Genomic DNA, 13,124 nt, shown 5'->3' on the forward strand with positions numbered 1-13,124 from the left:
TGTTTTCTGCAGTTTGAAGTTTCTGATGACTTCCTATCACATTTTCATATGTTCTTCAGGTAATTTCAGCTTTTTTCATTCAGCAAAAGCATTCCCACTTGCTGTTTCTCCGAAACAGCTTTTTCTAGTTTGGTTTGTGTTTATCTGACTGCTCATTATTATTCCCCCAATAAATGAAAAAAATCATAATTTTTTATTATCTAGAGACTTTTAATAACAGTAGGTGAAATGCAGCTCCAGACAAGCTTTGAATGTGGTGATGTCATCAGTACGCTTCTGTTCCAATTGATCCAGATTTATGCTGCATTCTGTGTTCTTCTCAAAAACATGGCGAGGACACGAGTCCGTACTCACTTTCTAGTGAATTGATTAACAGCCCCTAAGTCTATCTGATAAACACTGCATGGATTCTCTGAGTTCTATAAGCTGGTGAAGATGATCAGTCATCCAGGTCATGGTCATAATAAAAACTTTAAAAACAATCCCCTGGATTTCTTTCCAAGTTTGAAGACGTTTCGCTTTCCATCCAGGAAGTTTTTTCAATTAAAAATGTCCGCCTAAAGAAAGCCTTAAACTGGTGGTGACCAAGTAAAGGATCTGATCCTGATTGGTCAGATCTAGTCCAGCAGATTGACCACTAGTTTTTGCACCAGGCCAGAGAAAAAACAACAACTGTTTAATATGAAACGGGGCTGGTTTCTATGGAAACCAATCATCCAATCAGCTGCAGGTCTAGGAGGTGAGGCATTTCATGATTGGTGAGGTTTGTGCAAACAGCAGTGAGTGGGGTGGGGGGTTCAGATGTTTTTTTTTCTGTAACACCGATTTAATCAGAGCAGAATGATTTAACGAGGCAGATCTTCCAACGCTTCCGTCTGTGGGGTCAGGATCTCATCTCAGAGCATCAGCTTTTCACTGTCTGTGGCTGTGATGAACACACCAGGTCAGCTGCAGAGCTCCAGGTGTCCAGACCCCGCCCCCTGCTGCATTGCAGATGGAGGACTGTAGCTGGTTCTCAACCAGCCACTGAAACTGCTTACTGGATCCTTTTAACCACGTGATGAAATCCTTTAATGCTTTGGCTCTCGGCCATCCCTCCCCCCTCAGCTGTGTTCATCAAATGTTTGTAGGTAAAACCCAGAGAGTTAGAATCAGCTACAGGAATGGGGTGGTGGTGAAGGAGGAGGAGGGGGGTGCTGCAGCAGAACAACAGTGTGCAAACACTGGACCCAGGAACCAGCTGCTACCAGACTACCCTGACCAACAACCATTAAACTGTTGAAGAAAATTCTGGTCTTACCCAAGGTCCAGAACCATTATCGACTTCTGGTAGGGTACACCACCTCCCCACCCCAACCCCCAGAACAACAGTGTGCAAACACTGGACCCAGGAACCAGCTGCTACCAGACTACCCTGACCAACAACCATTAAACTGTTGAAGAAAATTCTGGTCTTACCCAAGGTCCAGAACCATTATCGACTTCTGGTAGGGTACACCACCTCCCCACCCCAACCCCCATCCTCAGAACCTGCTCCTCCTGTTCTTCACATCCTAAACACCCCCCAAGGGTTCCACCCCGTCTCCTTGAATGCAGTTTTCCAGCATGAACAAGTACTGGGCGACAGTGGAGAGGAAGGACTATATCACCAGAACCACCACGTTCAGTTAGGGCTCCTGGAGCCTCACGTTCTTGAGGTCTAACTGAACCTTCAGCTCATGACATGAGATCAGCCAAGTTTGGTGGAAGATAAAGAACTTTCTGGTGCAAACAGACAAAAGCTTTTGTTACATTTGATGGTCCAGTCCTGGTCCGCACAACATGAAACATGGTCCTAATGAAAGAATGTGTCATCAGTTTGAACAGTTTGCTTATAGGCCCAGAGAATTCAGCTGCAGTGTACATGTTTCACCCACAGAGGGCAGCGCTAAGGTCGAAGTAAACCATGTTAAATGAATCTGTACAATGAGATGCTACTGTGGGTCGATAGCGCTGATGTTTCCTTCTGCTTCCTTCCTGTTTGTCTTTGAATTCTCACTGATCTTTGCGTTTCATCAGGTGTGTGGTGATCCTGCTGAATCCTCGGAAGAACAAACAGCATCACATCTTCAACAGTTCCAGGTAAAATGGCCTCTGACCTGCTCAGTCCTTTCTGCTCTAGCTTCCTGTTGGTTAAATAATTAAGCTCAGATATTTGAGACATTAATTCAATTCAGTTCAGTTGATTTCTATAGCACCAATTCACAACACACGTCATCTCAAGGTACTTTGCAGTTTTCTATGTAAGGAAAACCAGCTGATTGCATCGACTCATTGACTCAAAGGCAATCCCTCACACTAAGCATGCTTATAGCGACAGTGGAGAGGAAAAACTCCCTTTATGCATTAAAATGATCCCTCTAGAAGCGGAAAGGAATTTTCTGAACAAGAGGTGTGTTCATGGGAATCCAGAGAAACCAGAAGCCTTCTGCTTTCTGTCAATCCCTGGTGTGGTTCTGGAACGCTGCTAGAAGGTTCAGCAGAAACAATCGGGTTCCTTTAAAGCTTCAGCTCTTTCACACAGAACCATCCTCTAAAAGTTCTGGCAGATTCATCCTTTCCTAAGCCAGTTGCCCAGGTGGTCCTGGAGAACATGATGATGGACGGACCGTAGCTGAGCTGGGGATCCACAGAAACAGAACCATCTGGTCTTCTACCCGTAGGACCACCGGTCCCAGTGGGACCACCGTGGAGCCATCTACTGATGGTTCTGCTGGAACTGGGAGTTCCAGAGTCTCCGTGTTTCAGTCAGAACTGTTTATCCTGGTGGTTCAGTTTGGTGTCCGCTTTTCTAGAACTGTGAAGACGTAGATTCAGACCAACCAGAAATGTTGCTTAATGTTAAAATGTCAGCCTCTATGAGTAGTTTGGACCTGGTCATCATGCCAAGGGGCAAAAGTCCTGGTTCTGGAGCAACACTAAAGCCTGAGATGGATCCAACTGTTTGATCTGTCCCATTGGATGGGAACATCGTTCCTTCAGAACCAGAACCTCAGTAGAAGTTTCTGACTGTGCAGGAAGGCGATCACCACGCTGGCCTTTTCTCCTGATGGGAAATACATGGTGACCGGAGAGGTGAGTGTAGAACCTCCCACCAGAACCATGGCGGAATCCCAGCCTCTCATGGTTCTGATGGTTCTCCTCTGTCTGCATTAGAGCGGCCACATGCCAGCGGTTCGAATCTGGGAGGTGTCGGAGCGTACTCAGGTGGCCGAGCTGCAGGAACATAAATACGGGATCTCCTGCGTGGCGTTCTCTCCTAACGGGAAGTACATCGTCAGCGTGGGCTACCAGCACGACATGATGGTGAATGTGTGGAACTGGAAGGTAGGTCCGCTCCAGGCGACGGTTCTGTCCCGCCGTGGTTCCGTCCGTAATCCGTGCCCTGTTCTCCTGTGCTGCTCAGAAAAACGTGGTGGTAGCAGCAAACAAGGTGTCCAGCAAGGTGACGGCCGTCTCCTTCTCCAGTGACAGCTCCTACTTCGTTACCTCCGGCAACCGGCATGTGAAGTTCTGGTACCTGGACCACACCAAGACCTCCAAGGTTCTGTCATCAGTGTGAGCTGATCAAAGCCGCCTTGGGGGGAGCTGTTCTGACCCGTGTTCTGTCCTTGTACAGGTAAACGCCACCGTTCCCCTGCTGGGGCGCTCGGGTCTGCTTGGAGACCTCCGGAACAACTTCTTTAGCGACGTGGCGTGCGGCCGCGGCCGACGGTCCTCCTCCACCTTCAGCATCACGTCCTCAGGGCTGCTGTGCGAGTTTAATGACCAGCGGCTCCTGGACAAGTGGGTGGAGCTACGGGTGAGTCACCGCTCCGCTCTGGGTCACAACACTACACTGACATGACACCAAACAGTAGAACCTTCTGGCGGTTCTGAAGCCTGGTCCTCTGGACCCCAGTGGTGGATCTAGGGGGCAGCTACCTGGGCTACAGCCCCGGATGTTTCCCCAAGAGCCCCGCGTCTCGCTTCTGAGCTGATCTGAGTAAAGTGTGCAGTACTAGAAATTCATCAGATGGTGGCAGGATGAGCAGGAAAGCAGCCTGTAGCATTCCCGTGCAGAAGAAGAAGTTGCCACAACTAGCTGACGCTGAACAGAAGCTCTTTCTCAATATGCGTTCTTGAGCGTTCTCGTGTGCTCGTGATCAGCCTCAGCCCAAACACTGTTCCAATTGCTGAGAACGCCAGACCGAAAACGCACCAAATCTCCGGGTGTTGTTCTCCACCGCCCTCTTTACCCAGTATGCATCAGAGCAGACTTGTCTGTTCGTGAGATTAACAGCTGTCCCAGCATGCACTGCGGCAGCAGCAGCAGCTTGCAATGAAGCGCTCCATTGAAAGTAAAATGTTCTCTTTTCTGTTGCTGTTGTTCAATAAAAGTACGTTTTAAGATCATTTGAGGCCAGAATATAATACTTCAAAGCGTCACTATATGGTCCATTTACCGATTTAATGCGTAATTAAAAATAAAGATTTCCGATGTTGAGAGGACCGTGGCAACCAGTGGATCTCCGAGGGTAACAGCAGCCAGGGCTAACGTTAGCCCGTCTGCAGCAGCCCTCTCTCGGCATAGCCGTGTGTCTGATGGCGATTTTCTCTGCAAAATTTCCATTTGATTTGTGTTTATCTGACTGTGTCCATCATTATTCCCCCACTAAATGAAAAAAGCTATAATTTGTTATTATCTAGAGCAGCGGTCACCAACCTTTTTACAGTTGAGGGCTAATTCAGGGGTACTGAGTCACAGGAAGGGCTACCAATACTGACCTATGAATTGCAAGGGTCAACGTTCACCTAAATTTCATACATTATAAACATATCTTTATCGTTTCTTTAAATTTAGACATTTTCATTTTGAAATCTCTATAAATACTTAAATGCCATATATGATTAAATGATGAAATGTTCTATAACTGATTAAAAAAGAAGAGCAACAGAATACAATGAAATTTCAAACGTAGCTCACTGTTGAGTCGTTCTATTTTCAGAAGACTCTAAGGGCACCCTTTTTGGCCCTTTAGGGCCCCTTGGTGCCCGCGGCCACCATGTTGGTGACCCCTGATCTAGAGTCTATTATAACAGGAGGTGCAGCTCAAGAAGAGCCGAGCGTGTGGTGACGTCACGAGTACGTATCTGTTCCAATTGACCCATAACTTTTCTGCATGCTTGCGTTCTCGCCAAGTCCATCCTTTCCTGTGTTCTCTCGCCAAGACCGGACTTGACGAGAACGCGAGTCCGTACTTGCGTTCTCGTGAATTAAGAAACGGCTAGTCTGATGACAGATGTTCCAGGGATGTGAAGCTCTGACTGACTGCCAGACGCTCTCTGTCCCGGTGTCGTATGAAATTTACTTCCCCTTGTGTCGGGAGCGCGCATCGAAGCCAGAGAGGCGGACATGGCGGATGGGACCATTTTCACGGCGCTTCTGATCGATTTCTCGCTAAAAACAACTCCTATAATAATCTCAAGGTTGTAACATCCAGTTTAATTAGCAGCTGTTGTTTACAAAATTGTAAAACAAATAAATAGATGAGGTCCTTTTAAGCTGTTTTGTGTTATTTTTAAACGCCAAGAGAATCTGTCTTTTTCCAACTTCTGTTAGTTAAACCTGACAGAAATAAAAGTCAGTCACCAAACACAGTTTTCCAACTTGTAGTGTGTATTTATCATTTTCCATTGGTGATATAAGAGGATGGAAACTGGCTGATAGCAGGACACAAAAATGAAGAGTTCCTGAAAAGATGAGAGTGTAGACTTTCTGGTTAATCCCGTTCTAATGTCAAATGTGACAGATTAATGGATTAAGGACATTTCTACCATACAACATGCTATCACACATATTTTTTTTGAAATTTGGAAACAGTTGCAGTTTATTTACCAAAGATATGGGAGGAGGAGAGGAGAGGAGAGAATAGATATTTCAGCTGCCTGAAATAATCCGTTCCGCCTCCATAAGATGGGAAGAAATTAGTTCACCTGCAAGTCTTTAACTGTGTTTATTTCTCTCTCCATCAACAACAAATCCTGTGGATTTGGGGACATTTAAAGGCACACTATGCAACATTTTTCAGTTAATTAATGTGTTCCATAACGTTTTGGATGATTAAATGAGTCATTTCAGGTCAAACAAAGGTTTTCTCGGCCGCCCTGGTGGTCTGCAGGGGAAATACCGTACTTGCAATTGCAGGAGCCCTCGGCCCGCACCCACAGGCTCAGAAGTCTCGTGCATCGCGAGAGTTGGTCTTGCTTTACGGCGAGAACTGCTACACGCCCCCAGTGAAAGGCATGCTCGTTGCTAGCGCAGTGGCGATATTTGTGCAGTTATGGCAGAACCAGCGAGAAAACAGCTAAATTTTCAAACTCGAAAATTGGAACAAAATAGTCACTTACCGCAGTAGACATGGTGATTCGTTGCGTTCGCCTGTCTGCTAAGCTCAAAACAACCGCGCCTGGCTTGACGGAGAAACCAGGAGAACAGCTGAGCATATTTACGACAGTGCACTTTTACTTTCGCCCTCTGGGGGGAGCCTCGCTGGAAAATCAACACCGGTTGCATAGTGTACCTTTAAGTATTATTAAGTTATGAGAGGACAATCATATATTTTAGCCACTTGATATAATCAATCCCCCCTTTGATGATCTTTATGAAATGTATTTTCTGTTTAAATGTTTATCTAACAATTTACAAAGAAAAAAAAAAAAAAACATTAAACCAAATGTCTGGAGCAAAGCTGCTTCAGACATTTTGAATTTAGAATTGACTGGTTCTGCTCTTTGAGAACAGACTGGAGGTCCATGAGCCATTCAGGCTCTTTTCTTTGGTTTCTAACTGAGGGTTCCTGGATATCCGCGCCGCCATCTTTCCCGCGGCTCCATCATGTTTATCTGTTTGTATTGATCATGGTTGCAGCTCACTGCTGCATGCCCCTCTGATGGGAATCTGCTTTAAAATCTACTTCCTCTGTTTCTCCCCCTGCTTCCTGTGCAGACAGTCGACTCTGTCTCTGTAAGTCCTGCCTCCCCTTAACATTCTCGTTTTCCCACCAACACATCCTCCATCACTGTTGGCCGCTTAGATCGACACACAGCTCATTGTTTCCCTCTGAGGGTGTGCAGCAGCCTCATATCAAAGCATGCATTCAGAAACCTACTCCAGTTCACAGGCTTCATTCATCAGATGAGTCAATGTAGAGCCGGTGCTGCTGAACCTTCTGGAACATGTCCCTGTCTCTGAGTGTGTCCCTGTCTGTCTGTCTGTAGACATCTCAGGCCACCTGTCTGTCTGTCACTGAGGAGTTTATCTTCTGTGGTTGTTCTGACGGGACGGTTCGAGCCTTCAGTCCTGTCGACCTGCACTTCCTCTGCACGCTGCCGTGCCCACACCGCCTGGGCGCCGACGTCTCCTCCGTGGTCCATGCCAGGTAACTCAGAAACCTTTAAGGTAAACCCAGCTGATGTTCATTCACTCATTTTCTATATCAGAGCCCTGCAAAAGTATTCACACCCATTCATTTTGTTTTCACATTTTCATCGTTACACACCTCATGTTTTATTAGTAGTTATAAAATTTTTTTACATTGCTCATTGTCAACCCCCCTCCCTATTATTAAAACATTAGCTGTGATCATCATAACCAGTCAGCTGTGATTATCAAAATTATGAAATAATGTAGATTATCTGCTTCAACCGTATCTACATTGAGTTGATCTACAGCACCAAACCCAGCAAAGCAGACTGGCTTATCCACTCTATCTCTTCACCATTGGACATTTACCTTCATCCTTCTTATCGTCTTCTTCTTCAGCCAGCTCTTCTCCTCCAGAGAGGATTCTCGGTATCCAGACACCGTAGCTGTGACCTTTGACCCCACTAACCGCTGGCTGTCTTGCGTCTACAATGACCACAGTCTGTACGTGTGGGACATCCAGGAGCTCCGCAGGGCAGGGAAGCTCTACTCGGCCCTCTACCACTCCTCCTGCGTGTGGGGCCTGGAGGTCGGTGTTCTCATTTTCCTCACCTTAGTCTGAAATGAGTTAAATCCATTAACTTGAAACAAGCTGTGTATGTTCCCAGTGACTCTCATTGCTCCCAGTATCAGTCTGACTCATATGGTGTCGCTCAAACTGGAACTGAACAAGATGTGGTCTATGGTGTTACAGTATATGATGGTAATCTAAGATCCAGCAGCAGAAACACTTTAGCTTTTGGCTAAAAGGTCCGTCTCTACCCCATCCGTCCCGCAAGCATGTTCCGTTCTGTGCATCCAGATACACATCCGGGGCGCCCTCGATTTTATTTTGTTAAAAAGACCTAAATAATGCTTTTTCCTCCCCCAAAATAGTAAACGTACTAAGTAGGGATGCACAATATAATCGGCCCCCTATCGGTATCGGCCTGTATCGGCCTTAAAACTGAATATCGGACATCGGCCACCCCACCGATATTAAACCCGATATTTGATCAGCTTCTAAAGTCTAAAAAAAAAAAAAAATACTACTTATTCTTCTTCCTCAAAAACTTCTTTTTTACAGACTTAAAAACTTCTAAAGATGAGGGAAAATATTTATACATTAAAATATCCCAATATCTTCATATGCTGATATATTGCCATTTAAAAACACCATATCAATCTTTTTTACTAATGAAATATTGCTATATGTCATCGTTATGCTACGAAATCCCCCGAAAATTCACGAAATTTTGTCATATTTTTATATGTTGATATATTGACGCGGTATCGATCTATTTTACTAACAAAATCTCACAAGAATTTGCAAAATATCACGAGAGTTTGTAACAGAACAATGAAATTTCACGAGATTTAGAAAGTAATATAGATCGATACCGCGTTTTTAAAAATCTATTTGATATCAGCATATGAAAACTGAAAACTGAAAACTGGAACTGAACAAGATGTGGTCTATGGTGTTACAGTATATGATGGTAATCTAAGATCCAGCAGCAGAAACACTTTAGCTTTTGGCTAAAAGGTCCGTCTCTACCCCATCCGTCCCGCAAGCATGTTCCGTTCTGTGCATCCAGATACACATCCGGGGCGCCCTCGATTTTATTTTGTTAAAAAGACCTAAATAATGCTTTTTCCTCCCCCAAAATAGTAAACGTACTAAGTAGGGATGCACAATATAATCGGCCCCCTATCGGTATCGGCCTGTATCGGCCTTAAAACTGAATATCGGACATCGGCCACCCCACCGATATTAAACCCGATATTTGATCAGCTTCTAAAGTCTAAAAAAAAAAAAAAATACTACTTCTTCTTCTTCCTCAAAAACTTCTTTTTTACAGACTTAAAAACTTCTAAAGACGAGGGAAAAAATATTGATACATTAAAATATCACAATATCTTCATATGCTGATATATTGCCATTTAAAAACACCATATCAATCTCTTTTAATAATGAAATATTGCTATATGTCATCATTATGCTACGAAATCCCCCGAAAATTCACGAAATTTTGTCATATTTTTATATGTTGATATATTGACGCGGTATCGATCTATTTTACTAACAAAATCTCACAAGAATTTGCAAAATATCACGAGAGTTTGTAACAGAACAATGAAATTTCACGAGATTTTGAAAGTAAAATAGATCGATACCGCGTTTTTAAAAATCTATTTGATATCAGCATATGAAAATATATTTGAGTATTTGAGAGTTATTTTTCAAAGTGTCAGAAATGGATAACAAAACTGCTATTTTCAATGACTACTTATTTTTGTCCAGCTTTAACATCGGTATCGATATCGGTTATCGGCTACATGAGTTTTAAAATATCAGCATATCGGATATTGGCCAAAATCCCAATATCGTGCATCCCTAGTACTAAGCTATAATGCGTTAAAGGTTAATAATGTATTTTCGGAGAAAATAATTGCCTTAAAATCCTGTTTTGTCAATCTGTGCCAGATCTGCACCAGATCCTACGCTACTTCCAGGAGCTTACTTTTTGAGCTTTGGATTTAAACATAAATCTATTCTTTATGAGTTATATGTTTTCCTTTTTATGTTAAGATTATGGTATATAGTGTGTAAGAGTCAATTTGAGTGAAAGCTGAGAGGTAAAGGTTGACACGACGAGAAAGTTAAAATAAAAACCCAACGTCTGAAACATTCCTAATCCTTTTAGGCTCCAAAATTCTTTATCATTTTAATGATAAACCACAAAAGATGAGACTTTTTTTAAATCAGATGCATCATGTTGAGAGATACGTTTTTAAACAGTTTAGTGAGTCAGTCAGTTAGAAAAAACTCCTGGATCGGTCTTATTACTTTCTGGAACCCACACACGCACCGATGCAACGTTTAGCTCTATGGGCTCCATGCACGCATCGCTATTAATGGACCCATCACTAGTCTGCAGGTTTCCTTGGACGTTTGACCACTAAAAGGCTATTAAAGCAGCGCTGATAAACCAGAAAGTGCTCAAAAAGATTTTAGGTTTCTGTCTCAGTTCCACATCTGAAAGCATTTTGTTCCGTTACCGGACCGGGGTCCGCCTGTTAGTGACTCCTGATTTAGAAGTTATCCAGGGTTTATCAGAATGACAGCAGGTGGGAGGGGTTAATGTCCCAGTCTGAGCTTCTGGGTCTCCTTCAGGTGAGCGGTGATGGAGATGGAGGTGGTGAGGCGCAGTTCCCCCCAGGCTCCTTCCTGTCCTGTTCCTCTGATAACACTATCAGGCTGTGGAACATCGACAGACACAACATCCTCCACAGGAATATCCTGAGCAACGTAGGACCGCACACACCCACACCTCTGTAGCACAGCTGGACTGCTCTGACCTCTGACCTCTGCCCCCCAGGACCTACAGAAGGTCCTCTATGTGGACAACAACATCAGCAGCCTTCTGGACACGGACAGCATCACTGCTGCCTGCACCAACTCTGAGAAGGTAGGCTCATCTGTACCGGAGGCACAGCAGCTGGACCAGAACCGAGTGGGCATCAGAACCCTGAGAGTCAGTCCAGGTGGAAAACATCTGGCCTCTGGAGACCGGGTCGGAGTCCTCCGGTGAGACTACAACAGAATCAGCAGCTCTTCTGACCCACTAGATGTTTGGAATGATGCCTGAGGGATGTTTGCCTTCCAGGATCCATGATCTGCAGAGCATGGAGGAGATCCTGAATGTTCAAGCTCACGACTCTGAGATCCTCTGCCTGGAGTTCTCCAAACCCGACACTGGTGAGGATGACAAGTGTTCAGTCTTTTGTCCCATTTCATCCCCAGTAGCCTGACCTGATCCATCTGATCTTTAAAACAGCTGCAGCGGAAAACAAATGCTGAACATAGCTAAAAATAATAAACACAATAAAAGAATAAAATATAGCACAGAAATATAAAATAATAATAGGGATTTGTTTAAGCTAGCTAAAGAAGGTCATCACAACAAAGTCCTGCCAGTGTTAGAAGCCATTAAACAATTTGGGCAGTGAAGGAGCAGTGAAGAGAAGACTGGCCCCTCTGAGTTTAAACCTGAGGGGGCAAGGAGAAGATCAGAGAGGTAAGACGGGGCAAGGTCCTTTAAAAAAACAAAGATAAGAATTTTTAAACCGAGTCTAGCCAGTGCAGTGAAGCCAGGGCAGGAGTGATGCGATCACATTGTGGAGTTAAAAGATGTTGTATGAGAGACAGCAATGACTGGCACACCAACATAGAGTCCGTTAAAGTAATCCAGCCGAGATTAAATAAAATATGGACGACTGTTTCAAAGGATTGCCGTGAAAGAAAAGGTTTTACTTTTGCCAATTGAGTAAAACCCAGTTTGGCCAGAACAACATCCGGGACTTTGTCGGTTCTTGGTCCGCTGTTCTAGTGAAATGGAACAGTAGTGAGGATGATGATGTTTCACGGCCAAACTGAGTAGACAGATTGATAAATGGCCCGTCGTCTTCTGGCTCAACCATTCTGGAGCTTTATTTACTTTCCTTAGAGATCATAGTCCCTCCAGCAGGGTCATCTCAAACACATTCTCTAGGTCCCAGAATGCATAAAATTCCACCACTAACATTTTTACCAGCAGGTGGAGCCATTGCGCGCAGCTCCAAGCTGACACCAGAAGTTCCAAACCCCACAGCTCTGGAACTGTTATAGCTAGAGGTCTGAAATTTTCTGCATTTGTGGTTGACATGATGTAGAACAAATATAACACAATAAAACCTGCCTTTTCTCAAGAATGTCTTTATTACTGTTGTTCAAAAAAGACCTATCATTTCCGAGAATAAAAAACAACAACTTTGAGTCATGTTTTAACTGATGCAGGTTGGTCTGTGTTCTAGTCACCCAATTATAGAAACTAGAGAGTGTTAGCTTTCAAATAATGTATTGCATATGTAATTTGGGTTCCTAAGTTATTTGCTTTTTCATTTTGGTATGCAAAATAGGTGAGGATTACCCAAAATGAGGTGGATGTTAAGAGGTTATTAAGAAAGAATTGATTTTGTCTGAAAGAAAAGAAAGCTGGGAGTTTATCTCCTTGGCAGTAAGCAGAATTCGGGTGAAGCTGTTGCCTTGTCTGTCTCAGGTCTCCAGCTGTTGGCCACAGCCAGTCGGGACCGTCTGATCCATGTCCTGGATGCATCCAGAGACTACAGCCTGGTCCAGACTCTGGATGAACACTCTTCCTCCATCACCGCCCTCAGATTCGCTGGTCAGCTTCTATCACCTCCTTCCTTTCTTTCCTTCCTTCCTCTCTTCCTCTCTTCCTTTTCTCTTCCCTTCCTTTTCTCATTCCTTCCTTCCGTTCTTGACCGCTTTCCTTCCTTCCTTCCTTCCTCGCCTTCCTTCCTTCCTTTCTCGCCTTCCTTCTTTCCTTCCTTTCTCGCCTTCCTTCCTTTTTTCGCCTTCCTCTCTCGCCTTCCTTCCTTCCTTTCTCGCCTTCCTTCCTTCCCTTTCTTGCCTTCCTTCCTTTCTCGCCTTCCTTCCTTCCTTTCTTGCCTTCCTTCCTTCCTTTCTCGCCTTCCTTCCTTCCCTTTTTTGCCTTCCTTCCTTCCTTTCTCGTCTTCCTTCCTTCCTTCCTTCCTCGCCTTCTTTCCTTCCTTTCTCGTCTTCCTTCCTTCCTTT

At 44.3% G+C, this 13,124-nt stretch overlaps 1 protein-coding gene across 1 annotated transcript in view; it reads left to right on the forward strand.

The window, feature by feature from the left end:
* Window positions 1-2,041: 2,041 nt before the first annotated feature.
* Window positions 2,042-13,124, forward strand: part of mapkbp1 (mitogen-activated protein kinase binding protein 1) — a gene marked incomplete at its 5' end in the record, with an annotated part of 30,213 nt that continues 19,130 nt past the window's right edge. The window contains 12 exons of the mRNA XM_038298626.1: window positions 2,042-2,121; window positions 3,057-3,114; window positions 3,196-3,366; window positions 3,446-3,583; window positions 3,659-3,841; window positions 7,028-7,045; window positions 7,300-7,460; window positions 7,844-8,033; window positions 10,662-10,796; window positions 10,867-11,075; window positions 11,155-11,246; window positions 12,586-12,711. Of these exons, the coding sequence (XP_038154554.1) occupies window positions 2,042-2,121; window positions 3,057-3,114; window positions 3,196-3,366; window positions 3,446-3,583; window positions 3,659-3,841; window positions 7,028-7,045; window positions 7,300-7,460; window positions 7,844-8,033; window positions 10,662-10,796; window positions 10,867-11,075; window positions 11,155-11,246; window positions 12,586-12,711 (1,561 nt within the window). The remainder of the gene's footprint in view (window positions 2,122-3,056; window positions 3,115-3,195; window positions 3,367-3,445; window positions 3,584-3,658; window positions 3,842-7,027; window positions 7,046-7,299; window positions 7,461-7,843; window positions 8,034-10,661; window positions 10,797-10,866; window positions 11,076-11,154; window positions 11,247-12,585; window positions 12,712-13,124) is intronic.

Source organism: Cyprinodon tularosa, unplaced genomic scaffold, assembly GCF_016077235.1.
Source record: "Cyprinodon tularosa strain WSP-4 unplaced genomic scaffold, ASM1607723v1 ctg410, whole genome shotgun sequence".
NCBI classification, from domain to species: Eukaryota; Metazoa; Chordata; class Actinopteri; order Cyprinodontiformes; family Cyprinodontidae; genus Cyprinodon; species Cyprinodon tularosa.